The sequence below is a fragment of the Aptenodytes forsteri genome, unplaced genomic scaffold, assembly GCF_000699145.1.
Source record: "Aptenodytes forsteri isolate BGI_AS27 unplaced genomic scaffold, ASM69914v1 Scaffold31, whole genome shotgun sequence".
NCBI lineage: Eukaryota > Metazoa > Chordata > Aves > Sphenisciformes > Spheniscidae > Aptenodytes > Aptenodytes forsteri.
The window spans coordinates 818850-841444 of NW_008794713.1; the positions used below are offsets into that span (position 1 = coordinate 818850).

The 22595-nt window shown below is 40.4% G+C and overlaps 1 protein-coding gene across 2 annotated transcripts in view; it reads left to right on the forward strand.

The window, feature by feature from the left end:
* DYM (dymeclin) overlaps positions 1 to 22595 on the forward strand; it is a 218972-nt gene that overhangs the window by 150743 nt on the left and 45634 nt on the right. For both annotated transcript variants that reach the window (XM_009273826.2, XM_009273825.2), the window contains one exon: positions 1886 to 1988. In XM_009273826.2, the coding sequence (XP_009272101.1) occupies positions 1886 to 1988 (103 nt within the window). The remainder of the gene's footprint in view (positions 1 to 1885; positions 1989 to 22595) is intronic.

Below are 22595 nucleotides of genomic sequence, written 5' to 3' on the forward strand. Positions count from 1 at the left end.
CTCTGTTGGATAGCACAAAGGAAAAAATAAGATTGCAGTTTTCACGACGTCAGATATATTGTGTTATCCTGAAAACACCAAATGTTCTCAACCCTCGTAACCACCACGGAGGTCTTGTAATCTCATCCGACGTTCTTGCCGTATCAGTCCAGTTGCGATTATCACCACCTCAGCAATAGTGTCGTGGTGGGACCGGGAGTCGGGCAGCCGCGGTACCGACCCTGGTTTTGGCCGTGCCGTCTCGAGCCCGTTCCTCGTGCTGGCAGACTCTGGCTGAACCTTGAGGATGGTACAACCCACCCAGGGGCTCTCACGCGGGTTAATTACATGCCTTAACTGCGGCGAAGGTTGTCCTTAAAAGGAAGCTGTTAATCTGTTCTAAGAAATATCTGACTGAAGAGGTGTTTGGGAAATGGTGGAATTTATTGAGTTGGCTCTCGAGAGGTAAGATTTGGGCTTGAGAAGCGTAACTAATTCCTTGTGGTGGTGGTAAGTGTTGGAAAAGCCTTTTCCTGAGGCTCTTGACTAGCCACAAGGGGATAAGCACTGATACTCTGAGGAATCTGCTCCTACCGTCTGTCAAGGATACAATATCAATGATCTATTTTAAGTAAAAAAATTAAGAGGACTTCTTCAAATGCATCATTTCTTGAGGTAGAAAAGCTTTCCAAGCACATGCCTCCGAGCACTGAAGCTGTCCTCCAGTTCCAAGAAATAGAGACTATCTAGAATATAACACTGAGGTAGTATTTTAGCACTTAAAACCCGTTTAGTAATTAAAAAGTTAATATTTTCTAAATGATCTGGTGAACAAGAAGTCTGCCACTGCTCCTTGTCCCAAGTGTCACCAACTCCAAGAGCAACATGCTCAGGCATTAGTGAACTTTGTTAGTGCTTATTTGTCAAGGCAGCCTTTTTACCCTCTAAGGATCAACACAGTCATCCTAGGAAAGCCTGGTAGGAGTCCTGTATTGCTCCAAACAGAAGCCAGAAGAATGTGTTTAAATAGAGAAATCCTTAAAACGTAGGACCTGTACCAATACGGGGAGGAGGGAAAGCGGGTTATCTGTGAATTGAAAGCCATGTTGGAAGCATCCAGCGGCTTTACAGAAGTATCTGACTCCTTGAAGCTGCCGAGCACTAGCTGGTGGCCGTTGTCCGCTGCTTCTGCTTACTCCTCATCCCTCCTTCCACCTTTGCACCCAAGTTACATTCTCCTTATGTATCAGACTGCACCATCCTCTGAGTGTCATTGCCACGCTTTTTTCCAAAATGCATGTAAAAAATGTTTATTTCTCTGTATGTATATGGACCTCTGATTTCACAGATCATTTATAAAGCTAAGGTAATGCTTTATTCCTTGACTTAAGCTAAAATAAATTTGAAAACAACATATACCAGTAAAATGCAAAAACTCGGCCTCCAAATACCCAAAGCTTCTGTCATATACTTGGATTTTTCCTGTACTAAATAAATAGGTTATTGGAATGAATAATATACAAGATGCTTAAGGATGTATTGCAATATATTGCATCAGGTGCTGCACTTAAAAATTGCCTTTTGGTGAACACATACTGGTTATGAACTAAAATTGCATGTATATCATTCCTTCTGTTACAGTTTGACTTTTATGAACATACGATGTTCTTCACACCATTTATTGTACAGACTATTTCTAATTCAAATTCTGCTGTTGCTTAGCCAGATGTTAAACTAATAAATAAATAAATTCTGTAATGATTGAGTATTGCATTCTAAAAATCTCTTTATTCGTGTTTGTGTATATAATAAAACATCTCTTCTGGCTGGATAGTCTTAACTATTTCAGGACATTATTGTGAAGTTATTTTAATATCTTTTTCCTTTTTTTTTTTCCCCCCTCCAGTTTATTTTCTTTGTTGTCTAAAAAACACAACAAAGTGCTGGAGCAAGCCACGCAGTCCTTAAGAGGTTCCCTCGGTTCAAATGACTCTCCGCTTCCTGATTATGTGAGTATCGAACTGAATGTTTTAGTAGGTGCTTCAAAATAGAAGTGGTACATCCCTAAATCTGCAAAGATTTATCAAAATGTGTGACAGCTAAGCCACCACCAACACCAAAATACAGGAACCTGTATGAATGATGTCATGTCTGAGACGTCTTTAAAAAAAAAAAAATAATTACACTTACAAATGGCAAAACAAAACCGCGGCTATTCATAGCGAAGAGACTTACTGTACCCTGTCAACTTGCAATTCTCAAGCCATTTGTATTTCAGGATATTTAAATCATACAGTTAAAAACATTATTCTTAAGAACAGGGCTTTGGCATCCACAGTATGTTAAAATGCCTACAAATGACGGAAACAATTCCCAGTGAGCCTTCGGGGGAGGACTGCAGTCCTGGGGCAAATTGCTACGTTCTGAACGCACGGATCCATACAGTCCTCTTCAGTTTACTGAGCCAATACCCACAAACAGGCAACAATTTTGTAATTTAATTGCACGGCTTGCTGGAAAATCTCTAGTTTCGGTACAAGAAGGAGACATCTTCCAAGGACTTGAATAATATCTTTGTGCTACTGAAGTGTCTTTGGTTTGTACTCATTTGAACTCTCACTGCAATACTGTGTAAAAAAAAGTTGATTTGTCAGTTGCTCTGGATTTTTGAGGATGAAAATGTAACAACTGTTTTATTTTCAGTGTTAATACGCGTTCCAGGACATGCCTGTCTGAGACTTTACTATCACATTACTCTAACATTAAGTATAAAAGTACCTAAAAAGATAATTTGATATAATAGTTTAATGACTTAAATTTAATTTAACTAACCAGGTTTCTTAACCTGCATCTTTTAGTTATTATTCCTGACACGTACCATCCAGACTAGAGGCATTTCGTTATTCAGAGACACGCGGGGATATAGGGCAAATGAATCACTTGCAGGTTTTTCCTGTGTATTCCTGCTGCCTTACCATGCCCTAATTCATGTGGAGCTCCTTACGACACCTGTGGTTTTAGGACTTTCGATTTCTGTCACACAAGTTGCGATCTGACCTTTAATTTTTAGAAGTCGAAACATTTCAGCAAGAACCTCCTCAAGTTAGTTTGTGGTTAAAGACCAGGAGATCCCACTTCTGTTTGCCTGGTAAGGTGATACACGGGCCGAATAAAACTCTTTCATCTGCATGGTCACGAACAACTGAAAGTCCCCGAGACTTCAGACACCTTGGAGAGGATTTGATGGCCCTTTCCCACGGGTTCGCTTCTCGAGCAACAGGGGCTCGTGGTGGAGGGGCTTCCACGGTTGTGAGGACTGCAGTATTTTGGATGCATTGAGCATTTCTGGGTGTTGTGATTGATGAGGCTCTTGGGGCCATATTTCTCAGAGGTGATTAACCCCGGTGTCATGCCAGGTTCCAGCTTAAGCAATTCCACAGCTCCGTGTTCAAATTCCTCCCGTGGTCTCGTGGCTCTTTATTGAGCTGTCCTGGAGACCTACGGTGCTTCAGTTGGCTTTCAGGGCAAAGGGAAGCTGCTTTGGTGGAGGTGATGGCTTTTCATACCTCAGATATTTCGTATCATACCATATCATGTCGTATATCATATCATATCATGAGATAGTTCTGCGTAACATGCAGTATCACAGCCAGAGGGGTTGGAGTGAGTGCTTGGGACGGGGTTTATGGGCACAGGGGCTCCATAAGCTGGAATTGCTGCTAAAGGCTGTGTATTTTGAAACTAACCTCTGAGACATTGTGGGGTCTTGGTTAGATAACTGTCAAGCATCTTCAGATGCCTGGAGAATAGGGCTGAAATTTTTAACGCTAACTGATATTCCTAATGCAGGGACTGCAGTTGTATGTGGCCTGTTGTCAGAAGGAGGATATTGATATTTAGTTGAAGATGTCCCTGCCCACGGCAGGGGGGTTGGACTAGATGACCTTTAAAGGTCCCTTCCAACCCAAACCATTCTATGATTTATGAAAAAACACCCTTGTATTTTCTTCCCTAGACAAACGAATTACCATCCCCACTGTTCAGAGGAAAGAAAACAGCGTGATACACACGTGTTTGTAAAAGGGCACATATAAATAAATATATATATGCACACACACATAGGCATATATTTACATATATGTGGAGATATATATGTATATATTTCAGTGTGTGTATGAATTTGGTGCTTGAAAACTATTTTATAGATTTTGGACTTCTTTTTAACTTACTGGATGCAAACTATGTAGTGCAGCTAAGGAAAGACCCAGGGTGCTCGCTGTACATAGTTATCCCCTTACAGATGGAGACAGCTGAGAAATGCAGTTTATGGAGCAGGACTGGGGAAGCACCCTGGAGTGCAGCCCAGAGACTTAGATACTTCACTGAATTTCTTCCCTTTTATTTTTGGTATGACGTCGGGAGGGAGGGGAGAAGGAGAGCAGTGGGAAGGATTGCTGTGGGGGTTGGTATGACGTCGGGAGGGAGGGGAGGAGAGCAGTGGGAAGGATTGCTGTGGGGGAGAGTAAAATCACTGAAGTGCATGGCCTGTATTTTGAAAGAAGAATGCATACTTTTATGCATGGCTTGGGTTTTTTTTCTCCAAATTGCTCATGTTCCAGCTCAATCTGAGGCATAGGCAGTTGATTAAATAAAAGTTGAGGCCAGATTTCATTTACTTCAGCATATTCTGCTTCTGAAAGCCCATGTTTGTGTTGTCTGTAAGAATAGCAAAGAATCTAGGAACTGCCATAACTTAAGTGTCTGAAGTCCTGAAGCCCGTTCTACCACTGTATCCCAGCGTGGAGCTAAAGAAAGGGGTGATTCTGAGATTGCCTGCTCCGCCCAGGTTTATGTTCAGAGAGGAGGAGGATTGCTTAGTAGGCTATTCTCTTCACAGGTTTCATTCAGATCAGTCAAACGTGTTTTAAAAATGTTTCTCATTATTTTAATTCTTTTTTAATTTGCTTAATTCATTTAATTTATAAACTGACTTTTTTTCTTACAGTGTTGTGTAATCCAAAAGTGAATCTGCATGGTACCTAGGTCAGTCACAAGGGTTAAATCATATATAAAATTACTCTAGGTGTTCCTTATGGTCTTGTCTTGAGCCTTTCTACTCATTTGTGAGTACTAGACTTCGAAAAAACAAATTATGGTAAATGCTGTGTGTTCCTTCTTAGGGCTAGGAAGGATATGGAAGGAAAAAGGCAGCATCGGTGATCTTGAATTCAGCCCTGTCCGTTGTGGACATCGTATGATGGAGAGGTGCTGTGGCACAGTATGCCCGTGCCATAACGCATACACCCAAAGGGAGCAAATGGAGATTAAGAGACGGGTATCTCTTAATTTCCGAGTGCTCAAGCAGTGGTACTGTTTGTACTCTACTTTGTTTTCATTACTGTAAAAACCTAAGTTTTTGACCTAATACACAGTCCCTAGGCTGCTGATTATTGATGGTGATAAGAATATACTGGGATCCTCCTTTACTATGTTTCTCACGATCTTTTTGTGAGTATCTGCTGCGGACTACCATCAGGTCTCTGGTGTACCAACAAGCTGCAGGTATTTCGCTGTGAACTAGAATAAGGAACTGACCCGGCTGGCTTTTATATTGTTGTTGTTGAGGTTTTCTGGGCTTTAGAAAAAGAAAAGAGCAAGTTGTTTCATTTATTAAGGCTAGAGCAGTTTCCTGGTCCTGTCCTGATAAACTGTAGTCAACGTGATCGGTTTCAGGAGCAGGATGGAGAAGCCAGCGGGGAAGAGAGAAGCAGCTCCCGTCATCAAACAGTCGCTTCGGAGACAGGATCCTTGGTTAGACCAATTCTCATCCTACTTCGTTTACTAGTTGTTTAATAAGCTTTATTATTAAGCGTTATTTTCATAGTAGCAATGACCTGTTTCGAAATACCACACTTCAGTCAAGTCATCCTTGTCCGCGAGTATCTCCAGGCTTGAAGAAATGGGAAAAATCCAGTTAGGTTTTTTTATTGCTTTCTTGCATTCAATGAAAGCACATTTTCCAAAATTTTTAACAAACAAGAAAACTGGTAATGAAATAATTGAGAATTTTGCTTCTTCCGGTTCAAATCAAGACAAATTACTTAAGTAAACATGTCAATGATTTTCTTTGTAATTTCATTACAGCCTAATGTAATTCGTTAAATCATAGATACTTAGCAGCGTAACTGGAGGCACGCTAACTTCCCTGGGAAAGCAGCACATCAGACCTGTTGTTGGAGCTACCATCTACCCAAACGGTTGCTTTTGAAGGATTTCATAGCATTGTGTATGATTTTCGAGCACTTCAATGCTTGTTATACTAGAGCTGGTAACGAGAGATTCTCCTTAACTGTTCCTAGGAAGGAAGGGGATGGAGAAGAAAGTACATTTTGAATTTTGGCAAGCTTATGTCAGAGGTTCAGAAGTCTCTTGCTGACGTAAGAAAAAAAAAAATTGCTTAATGCAAAAACTGAGGAAAATAAAAATCAGTAGGTTTGGCAGGCATCATCACTTGAGCCTGTATTCGGATACGTAGCTTTTGATTTGGTTTCTGAGTTTATTTCAACATCATCTAATGCAACACAGGGACAAGGGATTTTATGTCAGTGGGAGCCCAAACTCTTGTTTACTGGTGGTGGGCGTGAAGGCTTAGCAGTTAAACGAAAACTCCTTGGAGCACATTTTGAGAATCACTCAACACCCAGGGTGGGGGTCACGGGTCTGAGGACCCCACGCTGCTGTCTGCTGGGAGTTCTTCTCTCTGCCATCCATGGGGATTTTACCGACAGCCTTCGGTTGCTTTGATGGAATAATATTAACAGAAAATAGTGTAGGTAAGATGATTACTAGCCACATAGGAAAAATTCTAAAATTCATTTCAGTTTAACTTTTTTTTTTTACCTTCTAAATTTTGGCTATTAAAAAATGCATTGTTCTACGCAGATGAAGCTTAAACGTGTTAGGAAAAGTTCTAAAAATAATCCCACTTAGTGCTGATATCTTCAATTATTTCTCATATAGGACTGTCACTTAACCAGCACTTCGACGGTGAAGGAATTTTGTCAGCGATAGAAACAATGTAGTGTAGTGTTAGACTTTTCATATTTACAGATGTACTCCTGTGAATATAAGAAGAGCCATCCTTTAACCCCCTGTCCAAAATCTGCTGTTTCTGTGTTAGTTAAGGTGTAGAAATGTTGGCGTGTTGGCAATCCAAAGGGAAAAATGCAAAGAATACGAACGCAGTGAGCTACGTGTGTATGTGTATCTGTATAAAGTCTGCATTAGCAAAGCCTGGTGGTACGGGGAGAGTTCCTGATCAGAGCTGACTTTTCCTGGCTCCTTACCAATCCAGTTAAATTTACCTGCTGTGCGGAGCTAGTGTTACATGGAGCCTTGGAATTCTGCGAATGTCAATGAGTTTTTCTCTCGTCTTAATAAGGAGAATTAAACTTTGCATTTGGGTGATGAGATTTCTGTATTTCTTTTTTCTTTTCCTTCTCAGTTTGTGCTCTGTAATGGGCTAAATGAAGTCCAATATTTAGATTCTTCTTTGATTTATCCTTGATTTATATGGTAAATAGAAAGCAGCTGTCTATTTAAGCATCTAATTCTTGAAACTCGTAGGCCCCTCAAGCGTCATCTGGAAATAATGTAGCTTGTAAAACAAAGCTAAGAAGAAAAAGCAATGTTTGTTTTATGTGGGATCAATGACTTCAGTTGGGGTCCTTCTAATTTGGCCATTATGAGGGTTATTAAAAAGCAGTATTACAAAAGTGGTTTCAACAAAAAGAATTTTTTTGGTAACTTGTATCTTGTTATTACTGTTGATTATATTCAAAGCTGCAAGTACTTCATAAATAGTCCTTCATTTTAGTTTCTCCAACAGAGAACCGACCTAATCTCCCTCCTGTACACGGGTGATGTTAAAAGGTTCCCCTATTTCATTTACTCCCTAGGAAGAAATTGTCTTTTATAAGTAAGGAGTCCATATTTATCTTAGAAATTTGGGATTGCTAAAGAGTAGGTAAAATAAGGTCTATGAACTGCAATATTAGCTGTCTTTTAAACATAATGAAACAAATCTAAAATCTAGAAATTTTCTGGATTCAGTTACATTACAGTAGATGAAAGATGGGAGTACTATAGATCCAAAAGACTGAAGTCAGCCCTATTTTCAGCATATGCAGTTTAGTCACGGCCTTGCTAAACAACTAAAGCAAAATTCATGTTCTCGAAATCCGTAATATTAACAGCTGTAGACTCAAATCTTTTGTCCATGATATTTGTCTGCCATTGCATTGTCATAGAAATCCTGTTCGGTCCCTTTCACGGCCCTACCAGAGTTCTTCCGTGTAATAGTTCGGTATTTCAGTTAAGGTTATGGCATCTTGTGACACAGACATGTTTCTACGAAGGATGCCGTGCAAATAAGTTAACTGTTTTAGCTTACCCAGCATGTAGCAAACAAGCATTTCGTTCACTATCAATGTGAACAATATTTGAACTGTAAATAAATGTTGTGATGTTTTGGGGCCCTGTAATATGTTCTCTGGTTACATATCTAATATTACATTAGATATGCTGCAGCTCTACCTCATTTTTTTAATTACCTAAAGAACTGGTTTAATGCAGAACTCTGCCACCAGACATAAGTGTTTTCCTATAAATGTGTGCTATCATGAAGAAATAGGAAGTCTTCCCTGCTATCATCTGATGACTTTAGTAATGATGCAGAAATGAAATTAAACCCGCTTCCAAATAAACTGCTCAGCCATAATAGAGTTAGTATGATGCAATTAACGTTGTTTAGCTGGTAGGCTGTAAAAATACTGCTTAGTGGTAACTGCTCCCAACGTACAAAACGGGTACCAGTTGTTTAGCTGTTGCATTGGATACACCATTGGCAGAATGGGAAATTTTTACCAAATTAAATCAAGACTCCTAACTGAGATGGACAAATATTGTCAAATATTTGACAAATACTGGAGGGGCGGGAAGCTAAGGTAGTTTATTTTGTCATGATGTTTCTTCAAAACTCAGAAGCCACCTACTTTTCACCAAAAGCACTGCCTAGATCTCTTCAGTACTCTTTTTGTCTATCTTTTATTCCATTTTTTTATGTCACTAAGTAACTCGGTAAGATTTTTTGATTGCATTACATTGCAATACACTTCATTTTTGTATGTGAATTTTTAGATCCTTTTGTTGCCTACTGTGAGAAACTTAAAATGTGATTATACAAGAAAATTTTTTTAGGATGTTGTTTACTGAAGGTAGTATATGGTAAACCAAGACAATATTTTTGTATGGAATGTGGATTCTAGCAATTGAAGTTGCATTTAATAGGAGAATCGCTTTGTTTTGCACTAAATTACCTTCTTTTTGATTACTCTGAGTTGATGGCTCATGAGCAGAAGTGACATCTGCAATATCAGGTTGTTCTTGGGTATGCCTGTCTCCACTCCAGTATTGAGTGAGAGGCCTATAAATACATTTTCTAAATATTAGTCATACCCTCCTTCGGATGAATTATATTTTAGTTTAAAGAATATTACTCCTACCTCATCCCCCTATTTTTGTATCATAAAAAAATAGCAATTTCAGAATAGACTGAAATAACCAACCTAACCCAAATCTAAAGCAAGCTTTTGTATTGAGTGATAGCCAAATTCTGCAGTTCTCTCTGAATTCTTAATCAGTTCTTTCCTTGAAACGAATTGGACACTTCCCTGAAAAAAATGCTGCATAAATTATCCTTAAACAGAAAGAACAAATTATCCTAAAATTCCGTGATAAAGATATGGTGAAGATAAATAAACTTGGTGAAGTTCAGTCTATTTAAACTTCCATATGTTAGTATGAAGGACTAACAGTTATTTGCAGTTGGTCTTTGCATTATCGTGTCTTTAATAATATGCTTGTGGTTGAAGGTTTTTTGGACAAATATGTTGAAGAACATCAAGATGATGTTCTTCAAAAAGTTGTTCTTCTTTCTTCATTCCGGAGTTCCACAAAAGTCTCATTGGTGTCTCGTATTCGTGTTATATAAATGGCATTACGCCTTATTTCACTTAGAAGTTCTCAATATTTTGGAAAATAAGGGTGAAAATTACTATCTTTTTTTTTTTAAAAGAACATTTAGTGTGGCAGCAGCATCTTATGATCATCTGATTGAAAATCTTTCATTCTTCAGATTCATGAGACATGAGAACAAATAGGAAGAAGTGGGAAGAACTTCTGACATTAGCAATACAAACACCTACTAAAGTCTTTTTAAAAGCCCGTTATTTTGGTCATTACACACATTTGAAGAAAGCCAAACATGAGCATCATAATTTTTTACTTATTTTCCTCCTTCGGTAGTTATATAGGTTTAGGGCATTGTCATTGTTTTGCAGTAAAGGGTATAAATGATGGCACTTGTTTGCATTTTTGTACTCAAAAGACACGTTTTTGATAAGACCACTTAAACGAGTGTCCTTAAAAGAGAAGATGATTAAGCTAAAGTATTTGTGAGAGCTTGTTTCGGAAACGGATGAGCACTGTCTCAGGGTCCCTTCACGCCTCCCCAGATTAAGCAGTAGAATTTTGTACGCTGATTTTTCTGCTGTGCATCTACTTGTGTTGCATTTGAGAGAGCTGGAAGCCTGATGCAATACCGGGATTTTAGAAGGGCCTGAGGTGTGATACAGCACAAGCTGTAGATAGAATATGCGATATATTAAGAGAAAGCCTTCACAAGCCTCTCTGTAAATACTGTTTATTACTGCCTTGTAAGCCAACATTCGCTCAGTTCAAACTGATGAATGACAAATCACAAATTTAGAAGTGCTTGGATGAAAAAAGTAACAGTACTGATCTTCTGAAGCATCTTTCTTTGCTGATTTGGTCTTTAGGCACTTTTCCTGCTGCCTCCTTCACACGAGTGGGTTGTTCAGAGTTTTTCAGGAGAAGTTGGTTGCTCTGGATGGTTGGGCTTTGTCAAACCTCCATAGACAAACAGAAAAAGCCAGTGCAGTAGCTCTCCAAAGAGTAGGATTTATTTTTGTAACTGCTATGTATTTCAGCAATGTAGTAAAACAAACTTTTCGTGTTCCTAAAGCAAGGTTTTGATTGAAAAATGTAGTGCTTAAAAACCAGAAGTATGTTACCATATGTTATAAACATCTCAGTAATTCTTTTTTTAAACATGCAGCCATATAAAGTAAAGGAAATGGATGCAGAAGGAAGTCTGTTCAGACCCTTTTAGGCTGTTTGGTACTAAATACTTAATTGAAATTAGAATCTTTTAACGCTACTTTTTCTAGATGAGGTATTGGTGAAACATGAGGACTTTTTGATGTTGCACCTTCTAGTTCCAACTTCTTCTGTTCATATTTTACAGGGACACTTATGGACTAACCAGTGAGGCTTGGGAACGCTTTTAGTTGTTGTTTAAAAAAAAATCTTTCCATTTATATCGAAGGGTAGTAAATAGTTATTAAAAAAAATAGCATAACAGAGATCTTTAGATTCCTTCATTGCAGATGCCTATGATTTGGAATTGGAAAGACAGCCAGAGAAAATAAGAGAAATGAAGGTAAATCAAGACTTAGTGATTCTGAAAAAGATGGTAAGAGGAAGATAGTGTGCTTCAGGCTGTGGATAAAATCTTGCATGAAATTGTTCACCTGTCAAATTGCTGCTGAAATCTGCCTGAACTGAAATGTGGAGAAGTTAAAACGGGACCATTTTTGACCTATGCAGAGCCACATTTATTCCAGTTGTGTCCAAGTTACAGAAGGACGGTCCCGTCAACTTACAATTTATCTTCTTGGAGAGTTACTACCCCCCTGAACCACACATCACACCCTCGCTGAGGGCAATTCTCCCGCTAACGGCTGTTGTTAATATTGCCTGTAACGTCATGCAAGTTAACTGCTGTCGATTGGCAGTGTGGGTGGCCAGGGGACCAAACGAGGGGATGAAGGAAAGGAGAATATTTTAAAGGGAGTGAGTCAAATAAGATTGAAAGACGGTCTTGGTAGGAAGTGAAAAAGAAAAAGGGTTGGAGAAAGAGAATAATTGATATAGGCAGAAATTCAAAACCAAAGGTACCCTGCCAGGGCTGGTTCCTCTCCTGCTGCTCCTAAGAAACATCACATGGAGCAAAATAAGCCACTTACTGAAAACCGATTTCCTCATCACCTGGCCTGAAAAGCAGCATTAAAGAAATGTAGAATAGAGAATTTTAATTTTGTTTATCCCTATTGACAGTGGTGGATTCTTGTTCTCTGTGAAATAACTTTGTGGCAAAGCCGTCAAAACATGTGAAGAGTGTATTTAGAAGAAACAGAAATTTAGAAGAATCTTTGTTTTTAATGTTTATTGAATTCTATAAAGTCACCCTAATGTTGTTCACAGGCGTAATTGGAAAGATAAACTTCTGTTTCCCTTTTCGTGTAACCAGCGATTTCTCTTGAGTCTCCTCATTTCTTTGTAGTTTAGGAACTGAGCAAGATAGAGGAATACATTGCACATGTCATACGCTACATCGGTTTTTGTGAATAGTAATTCTTCCACAGAACTGGTTAATTACAGGAACAATAAACCAGAAATTGGACAAAAAGTATCCATTCTTAACGTGCTATGAGTTAGATACAAACATGATGACTAAAGGACTCTGTGTGATGGTAGTTACCTGAACTTGTAATTAAATTGTATCTTAACAAATATACATTGGGATAAAGGGAAGCCTGTGTTTTCGGTCTGATGCCTGGCTTTTAAGGGTTTAACCCTGCAGCTTTAATTTTAGAGAAACAGCAGGAGGGGTTTTGGATTAACACATAAATAAATACTCTCCCCCCCCCCCCCCCTTGATTTATACCAACATAAAATTTTCTAATGTTTTTCAAAGGGGAAAGAAAGTAAAAAACAAAAGAAGACAAAAAGCTGATAGTCATATTCTACATCTGTTTTCTGCCAGTGACATACCAACCATAAAGCCATTTCAGGGAAGTATCTTTTAAAACATTCATAACGAGAAAAGACTCTAATATATTACCGTTATTTAATCCTGCCATACTCTTATCCCCAACGCTGTTGGGAGATGTCTGTGATTGCCTACGCCGCTCTGAAACAAAGTTGAGACGAGTAAGATACGGGGTTTTTTATTGCCCTTCAGATATGTTACTGGAATGTGGTGGAGGTTTTCCAGAACTGCTCTTGCACGTATTTAGGCTGGAGCCCAAGCTGAGTGAGCTGTGGCCTGCTACCCAAGTGTATGACATCTCCTCCGCAGACACTGTCTTCTGCTGCGTTTTTTCTTGATGCCAAGCTGGTACAGCGTGTACGGAGGCTGTTCCACTCCAGCAGTTGTGTGCGTGCTAACCCAAACTCTTGACCTTAAAGAAACTGTTTACTAATAACAAAAAACCACCATCCTATTCGAGAGAAAAGAAGATGGGTTGTAACGTTACAGGTTAGATTTAATTTTTGCATTGCAATAGGAGTCAAAATCTTAAGTATATCTCTTCCCTCCAGATCAACTGGAAGGAGAATGGATGTTGCGGTTCCTAAAGGCCGGTCTTTAAGCTACTTATCCGTGGCACTTGCAAAGAAATCAGATGCTTACTCAATGCAGAGAAAAAAAAAATAAACCTGAACAAATAATGACAAGTTTTCTTATTCCCACACTAATCTTTTAGATTTTGATAAATCGAGACCATAGGAAGAGTCATGTCACATTCCCGTGGGAAAAAGCTTCACTGAATTTTTCTGAAATACGGAATTATTTTCCCACAATAAATTAGCCATCTTGCCTTGTGGTGGACTGTTAATTAGAATTCATTAGAAAACTTAGCTTAATTTGTAGCTAAACAATCATAATTGCTTATGGGATTTTGGTGAGGAACGATCCTGGACTGACTCCAGGATGGATGCACAATATACACAAGAGTTTCTCTGTCTTTCGAACACGGTGATCTCTCATCTTGCCCATGTCTATCACTGCTGCACTTTATGAACCAGACCACACAAAATTAAGTTTTGTCCCAACATAGATGAGACTTCATTTCCGCAGATTTCCTTTGTTTGGATAAGGTAGTTTTTGCCATATTTCTATCAAGAGTGTTTTTCTTCAGCATTTGAAAAAATGTCACCTGTTGCTTATAGTTCATTTTGGAACGGGTACCTGTGTACACAGGCTTCTAGAATTCTTTTCTGTGAGTTTTGGGTTTTCCAAATCTCAGTTAAAGGTTTGTTTTTCGGCGTTCAGGCTATGTCTGCTGTGTGCTTCCAGACCATTCGGCAGGAAGCAGAGCAGTGGTCATCAGCTTTTGTGTTTATCAGAATTGATGCAGTGTCCAGGGGAATGCACTTGAAAAATAAGATGGAATGTAGTAAACCCAACATTTAATCTAAAAGTTACTCCATTTATTTGGTTTGCCTGCTATCAGCTCTCAAAAGGCTGTTTCTCATCTCCTTCCAATTTGCATTTTATTCAACCTGCGAGAGCAGTGCTTGAAATTTGGTTATGGTGGTTTTTCAGGCCCATCTTAATAGAGTAAATGATACTACTACTGGCAGTGACTGGTTTTGAAGAGGTGGTAAGGTAAGAGGAAAACAAATAAAAACACTTTCTTATACCTTATTATATTTTAAAAGGGCTTACCTATAGATCCTTTAGACTGCAACCACTTCAAAATCAATAATGCAGTTTTTCCTTTTCATATGATAGGTTTCTCACATCTTTGTTCATCTATCCCCTTTAATTTTCAAAATGTTTAACACCACTGAAAGAATTAGTAGAGTAAGTATGCCAAGCGGTCTCATAGAGAGTTGTATTTCTGAATTACTTTTCTAACCACGCTGCTATATCTTAATATATCAGAAGAAATAAAAGCACTCTCCATGATTTATCTTCACAGCTCTGGGGTAAAATGACGGCTGTAAAGCAGCATAGTCCTGCTCACAACAGTTTGGGAATCTTGTACCGTAATCCCTTATCGAGTGTCTGTTGTCTGGGACCTGACATTTTTTATCATGCACTGCTAGTATTTAAGGAGCTACAACATGCAAAGAATACTGCACCATCATGAAAAGTTTTCTGCGTGCACACTGTCACCTTCTGTATGAACAGCAACCAGCTAAATCAACCACCATTATTGTTATTATTATCATTATTATTATTACTAAACGTGGCTAATATTGTCAAGAGGGCATCTACAGTTTTATTTTGTTTTTCGGTGGTTTTCTTTTAATGTCTTATTTAACTCGGTTTACCTTTGCAGTGATTTTTCTTGTTTGAGCAAAGCGGGAGTCTTACACTGCTGAGCCACGGGAGGAGTGCCGAGTGGCCTCAGCAGTAACACCGCTTCCCTTGCCTCCTTGACGTTCCCCGAATGGTACTGACGTGAAATGTCCGCTCTGCGAACTCCTTCCGACTTTCTTATGCCTCCCACAGAAATTTCAACAGCAATTTTCAGCCTCAGGGCAAGAATACAGAACTTTTTGGCTGCTGAGTGTGTGGAGAGTAGCACTGACTTTTCCCACTGATATCCTGTGCGTCATCACGACCAGAAGATCTTCTGCTTGGATAGTATGGAAATTAAGGAAACCTGATGCAGTCCGTGTTGATTATTGAGGACTTGGATTCCACAGTCTCGGTTGTGATGTTTCTTCTCTTAAGTAGGGTCACAATTATTCAGAGTGGTACTTTCAGTGGAAGACAGCTGTCATAGTTCCAAGGCAATGATGGTTTTCAAATATCGCGGCAAAGATGCTGAACCACAGTATCTAATCAGTGAGGAACCAGTGGAGGACAATTCAGCTTCTGTGCAGTCGACAGCTTTACCGAGGGATTGGTATTTATTCAGTTAGTTTTGATACTTTCTCAATTAAAATTGCGTAGACACCGAAGATAGGTCTGCAAAATCTGTAGCACTGAGTGATTTTCTTGAATGAGCTATCTATCTACAGATACTCTGTAGCACTGAGTGATTTTCTTGAATGACAGCAGTTGGTTCGTTGGAAATATGCTCTTAGATGTATGTATATTTTGCAGCGAGTGTCATAGTTGTTACTGCCAAGTATAATACCAAGGGTGAAGAAAATAGTTGATAATATAGTCAGAGGTGATGCTGGGGCTATAAGGAACTGGTGGATAAATTACATTCCTGTAACTGTGGAGTACTGTGTGGAGGAAAGTTTGGGAGGTGTGAAGGGAAGATGTGAAGAAAACCGTTTGGTTTAAATTGCTAATTGGTCTTTTTTCGGTCTTTTTGCCAGATGTAATGTTTTTCCGTCTTATTTTTCTTCATGATAGAAATAAGGGCTTCTGCACTTCAGTTAAACATCACATAGGATAAAAAGGGTAAGAACCCATTCCAAACACGCATTAAAGACGTGATAAGGATTCTTAAATGTGGACTTACGGACATACTAAAACAGAAACACCAGTGTGTATGTTAGCAACTGTACCCTCCTGCAAAAAGCATTAAGCTTGTTCCTTTTTGGAGGATCACTTGCTTCAAAGAGGTTCATCAGAAGTCAGCTTTAAGGAATAGACTTTTAGGTCTAGAGATTTCATTAAGCAGCATTTACATATTAAATGCAAAAATGTGAAACTTTATGTGAGTGTTATATAAGACCTGCCATGCAATTTAAAAAAAAAAAATGAATTAGGAAGTGTCGAAGTTTCAGTTCACGCAGCAGTAATTACTGTGCAACACCTCCGAACAGTTTTGCTGGTGACATTTTACAGCTAAGCTGCATGTGAAGTGCTGGAATCGGAAGCTTTTTCACTTGAGTAACATCTTTAAAGTCCTTGAACTCTACTCAAGGTAGACAGGTTCTGTTAATTAAAGCCTGTATCATGATGATCTCTTTACCTTTGTATGGTGGAGTTGGGGTTGCATATGGAACTTGTCCTTTCCTGTTCTACCAGTCAAACTAAACAAAATCTTCCCATACCTCTAGGGAATACTGCTTAGTTTCAAGGAGAAATGGAGAATTCTCCATTTCCTTTCAACAGCAAGAAAACTTCATTATTATTTCAAGCATGATTTGAGAAAAATACAGATTCACAGTTTTAACTTTAATTTTCTTAGTATGAACGTTGTCATTTTCCTAGCAACAGTTGTCTCCCAGGTTTTGTGGGACCTTAGAAAACGATCGGGTTTAGTTCTGCTAAACACTATTTGCATTTTGCTGTCATGGTTGCGTGTGGTTTGGAAATACTGTGTTCTTGCATGGACAGTGTTGGAGCTCCTAGCTGGTGACCGTCAGGTATTTTGGGCACTGTGGTGGATCCCCTTATGCTGGAGCTTCTTGGTGGGCTTAGACCGGCCTCTGAAGCTTGACCTTGAGTGAACGCCTTCCATAGTCATTTACTTTTCCTAAGCCAGTTGAGGTGAAAATCATTTTATTTGATCTGTATAGTTGATTTGTCATTTTGCCATCCTTGGAAATTACTGGGGAACGAGACTTGTCACCCCTTTGCTTTCCAGGGTGGAGTTCAGCACTTGAGTTAGATGGGAGGCTCCCAAGAATGGAGTTTGGAAAAGCCGGGATGCTGGGATGAAATGCCAAAGAGGAGGACTATCTCAAGTCCTGTTCTCTGGAACTGAACACCTTCTGCAGTCGTGATACTGAATCCCAGTCTCACGAAAATGCCAAAGTCTGCATCTCTCCTGCACTTAGGTGCCTCTCCATCCTTTTGGGTCCAGATGGCTGCTCGTTCCTTCCTTTTAAAGCAGAGGAGCCCTACTTATAGAATAGCTTAGTAGTCGTAGCATTCCCCCGGGAAGTGAGACACCTTTAGGTCACATCTCTCTGAAAACCAGACTGTCAAGTGGAGTCAATGTCTATCCCTCCTCCTGAAGTTCTGCCATGCTGCCAGAAGAGATCCTCTCTAAAAAGAGAGAATATACTTCACTGTTCAGTCAGTGAAGGAGTTACTCTGCTAAAACTGTTTGCCAGTCAACTTCCCATGCCACTATTAATTTCACACAGGGATATGCAGTACAAGAATTAAATAAACCAGATTTCCCAGTTGTAAAATCCTCAGTAAACAGGTAGAATGTGCACAGTGCGAAGAGAGTGAAGCATCACCAAGGACCAATAAAGCACTGAGGGAATTTAGGCCAATATCTAGAAATTCTTGATTGATTTGGGAACCTGACTTTGTAGAGGGATAGGGATAAGTTAAAGTATTTCAACGTGAAGTGTTTTAGAATTGTAATTTCAAAGATGGCAAGGGCATGGATGGAAGAATAGATGAAGGCGAAGGTGTGACCAGGAGATGAGTTGTGGATTAGCTGTAGGCTGGCCAAATAATAAACACGATATGGTGAAGTCCCATGATAAGTGCCAATAAAGTATCTGCACCTTCACTTGGATATATACATGTCCTCAGAAACAGCTTTATATTTTCTTGGTCAGTGGCTATTGAAGTCAAGCCCTGTGGCAAACAGGTTTTCCGAGTACTGAAGCACCGAGTATTGAAGCAGTTGGGTTTGCTACCTTGGCAGGTGTCGTTTGGCTTGTTTTCCCTTGGAGCAGACTGCTCCCAGGCTGTTTTCTCTGGGACAGGGTACACCACCATGGCATTTCCTCTAGTGTAGCCTTGTCGCAGGTTGTCCTGGAGGTTTGCATCGTGATACGGGCTGAAAGTGTTGTGTTTCTCTTGGGAAATGTTGCGTTACCGCATGGGCTGGCTTGACAAAATGGTAGGACATTGCTGAAAACCAGCTCTTTCAGCTTACTCGGTTATTCGGGAAGGCAATGATAGCGGGTGTCAGGATGGTAGGTTTATTTAGTAAAGTGTCTGGCAACAAACTTTGCTTGGGTGTGACAGCTCCACTTTCATTTCTAAGCAGCGATCAGAGATGCCGGGCTTAGTTTTTGAGGTTATAGTCACCATAAGTCCTGCAATTTTTCACTTAATACCTCCTTTCCCACAATTGAACATTATGGCCAAAAGTTATCTGGGTTTGACATAGAACAGCCAAAGAGTATATGCCAGTAAAATAGGTGAAGATAAGATTTCTGTCACCGAAGGCTTGGCTTTGAAGTTCATTTGCGCGTTGAGTGTAAGGGCAGCTTTCTTGTGCGCTTCCTTCTTTCCCCTCCGCTCTTCCAATCCTTTGGCAGAGCGAGTTTATTTTGTTGAAGGTTTTATTTTCTGCTGAAAATGCAGGAAATTCAGACAGCTCTCTTGGAAGCTCCCCAAAGCTAATACAAACAAGATACATATGCTTCCCTTAAAGTAACTAAAAATAAAGCAAATTATTTGAAACTACTTAACTGTAGAAATTCCCCTGTAAAGAGGAAAGGGAAGTTTACATCATTATAATTGTGGATGCTGTTAAATTATGTTATCAAGGTGAAATTCTCTGAAGTGTCAACTTGTCTCTTCCACACAAAATAGTACATCACCCTGGAGTTTATAACAACTGCATTACAGGCAGGCGTGGAAGAGCTGACTACTCGATGTCCAAAAACATAATCATTTGAAGTATTCCTTAGCATCTATAAAGCTAGCTGAAAAAAATTTAATGGAAAATGAACTGAAGCTGTCCATTCATCTAGACTTTTTGTGGAGGCAGCTGATGGATCTGGAACAGTTTACCAAATTTTTTCCTCCTTAATTCTCCCTGGTAAAAAGAAGAATGGCAGGAGCTGTCTGTATGGGGTTAATTCGGCATTCTTAGCCTTTTGGTATGTGTTAAGTATATGGTGTGCATATCCTCTTGTTTTCCATTGCTGTCAAAATTGCCTTTAAAGTTGTATCTGCGTCATGAAGGAAGTAGTTGATTACTCAAGATTTTATGTTTTGTGTTTACAAATTCTGTTGGGGGGGGGCATGGAACTCACTGAAAATCATAGAATCATAGAATAGTTTGGGTTGGAAGGGACCTCTAAAGGCCATCTAGTCCAACCCCCCTGCAACGAGCAGGGACATCTTCAACTAGATCAGGTCGCTCAGAGCCCCGTCCACCCTGACCTGGAATGTTTCCAGGGATGGGGCATCCACCCCCTCTCTGGGCAACCTGGGCCAGTGTTTCACCACCCTCAGCGTAAAACATTTCTTCCTTCTATCTAGTCTGAATCTACCCCCTTTAGTTTAAAGCCATTCCCCCTTGTCCTATTGCAACAGGCCCTGCTAAAAAGTCTGTCCCCATCTTTCTTCTAAGCCCCCTTCAAGTACTGAAAGGCCGCAATAAGGTCTCCCTGGAGCCTTCTCTTCTCCAGGCTGGACAACCCCAACTCTCCCAGCCTGTCCTCATAGGAGAGGTGTTCCATCCCCCCCGATCATTTTTGTGATGTTCACATTACATGTGAAGAATTATAGTGAGGCGTCACAGTCAAGGGCTCAGGATGAAAAAAGGCCGTAGTTAAGGTTGCCTGTGCAACCTTCACTCTCACCTTTCCTCTGCCTGTTCCCTTATCCCTGTGGTAGCCTTCAGCCTCAGAGCTGAGGATGGATGGTCCACACTGCACGGATGCAGCAACACAAATGTGCCGCAGGCCTGCCTGGTACGCAGAGTGCCGTACCGGCTGCTTGCTGCACCTTCCTCTGACTCTTCCTCCACGCTACCTGGCTGAAGAGGAGGACTGGACTTGCAAAGAGAGGCAAAGGGAGCAAATGACCTTGAGGGGGCAGTCAGAGCTAGCTGGGAAAGTGGAAAGTCGGAGATGGTTTTGCTGCTTTGAATTGTGGAGTTGTTAGGAAGGAAACTATTAAAGCATCTCAAGCTAAAGCTCCTTTAGGTAGCTTCTTTACAGCTTTTGCATACTGTATGCACTCCTCGCTCCGCCAGAGAGGGGCCTGCAGTGTCAGTAATTGTGAACTAAAGCCACCAAGCTTCAACGTAAAGAAATTTGCACTTCAGAAAATTCAAATGTCAAGGCATCCTATTACTGGCAGCAAGCTACCACTCGCTAAAAGCCATTCATTGTCATAAGCAGTGAGTTCAGAATTGTGTTTGGACATGTTTTTTTGTCAGCCTGCATTTCCATCATGTATTTCTTTTGCTATTATAGGTGACATTTCCACTTTATTTCAGCAGGTTTCTTTGGATTAAGACTTCACTACAGTGTGCCTTTCCTGGTTTTTTACCCTATTTACATTGTGCGGTTGTAGCGTATTGCATTACCCATCCCTGCTCGGGTTTTGTTTTTTTAGGCAGATAAGGTTCTTCCTGCTCAGATTGTGCTAACAGTATAACTGCCTTTTTGATAGCATTCGTCGTGCCATTTCAACAGGCAGAAACCTCTAGCAGTTATTTAGCTGAAAGTATCAGTTGGCTGGAAAATTGCTGCCATGTGAATGCACGGAGAGAAGTGGGGCTTTTTTAGTAGGCAGCAGTGTCCTGGATGTATACACGTGTTGTTGTATACTGCATAGCATCATTCATATGGATCCCACCACGAAGGAAAAGGTGCGCTGTTAGATCTCTGATTTTTAAAAAAGTTGCAAAGTAGACCTGGTTAGGCTTACAATTATTTGTTGCTTTGGATTGCGGATTACTTTACATCCAGGTAAAAAGGAAAAATAAAAGTTGTTGCATTTAAGTGAATTCTAGCTCGCAATAAATAAATATATAATCATGTTATAATCCATCATGTGGACACAATATGAGACTCAAGTTTGTGCACTAGTGCTTTTTAGAATCATAGAATAGAATCACAGAATGGTTTGGGTCGGAAGGGACCTCTAAAGGCCATCTAGTCCAACCCCCCTGCAACGAGCAGGGACATCTTCAACTAGATCAGGTCGCTCAGAGCCCCGTCCAACCTGACCTGGAATGTTTCCAGGGATGGGGCATCCACCCCCTCTCTGGGCAACCTGTGCCAGTGCCTCACCACCCTCAGCGTAAAACATTTCTTCCTTCTATCTAGTCTGAATCTCCCCTCTTTTAGTTTAAAACCATTCCCTCTTGTCCTGTCGCAGTAGGCCCTACTAAAAAGTCTGTCCCCATCTTTCTTATAAGTCCCCTTTAAGTATTGATAGGCTAAATTTTTAGCCTAAAGAAAACTGTAATTCTTTCATTCCTCACCCTGAAATCAAGACTTCAGTATTCCCTTGAATTCAGCCGTACTGCCACTGCTGGTAACTGGTGGCTGGCAATTGAACGGTTCATCCAGCTCGGGTTGCATGGCCGCGATGGGATGCTGCAGCTGAGTGTCCAGCAGACCTTTGCCGTCTTTCTGGCTAAATGGTCAAAAATGCAAACCGCCATTAAGAAGTCTATCACCATCCAACTTGCATCCGTGCCATGAAATACCCTGGGTACCACCCAGAAACGGGCAGCGCTCGGCTCGTAGCCTGCACCCAGGACCGAGGGTTAAAAGATGAGCCGGGCTCAAGCGAGGGGCTTCTGTGCGGCTCGGAGCCGAAGTGGGGACAGGAGCACTTGAATCAGCTCTGCGGTGAGGACGCATCTCGTGCGGCAGCCGAAGGCTGGCTGAAGTGAACATCGGGCTGCTGAGATCGCAGGCTGCAGCCACAGAGGAGATGACTTCAGCGAGACTACCAGAAATCTTAAAAAGAAGTGTTCCTTTCTCTGAAACTTAATACAAAGCTTATTGCATCGTGAAAGACAGCCTCACGTCCACCCGTGCTTAGAAAT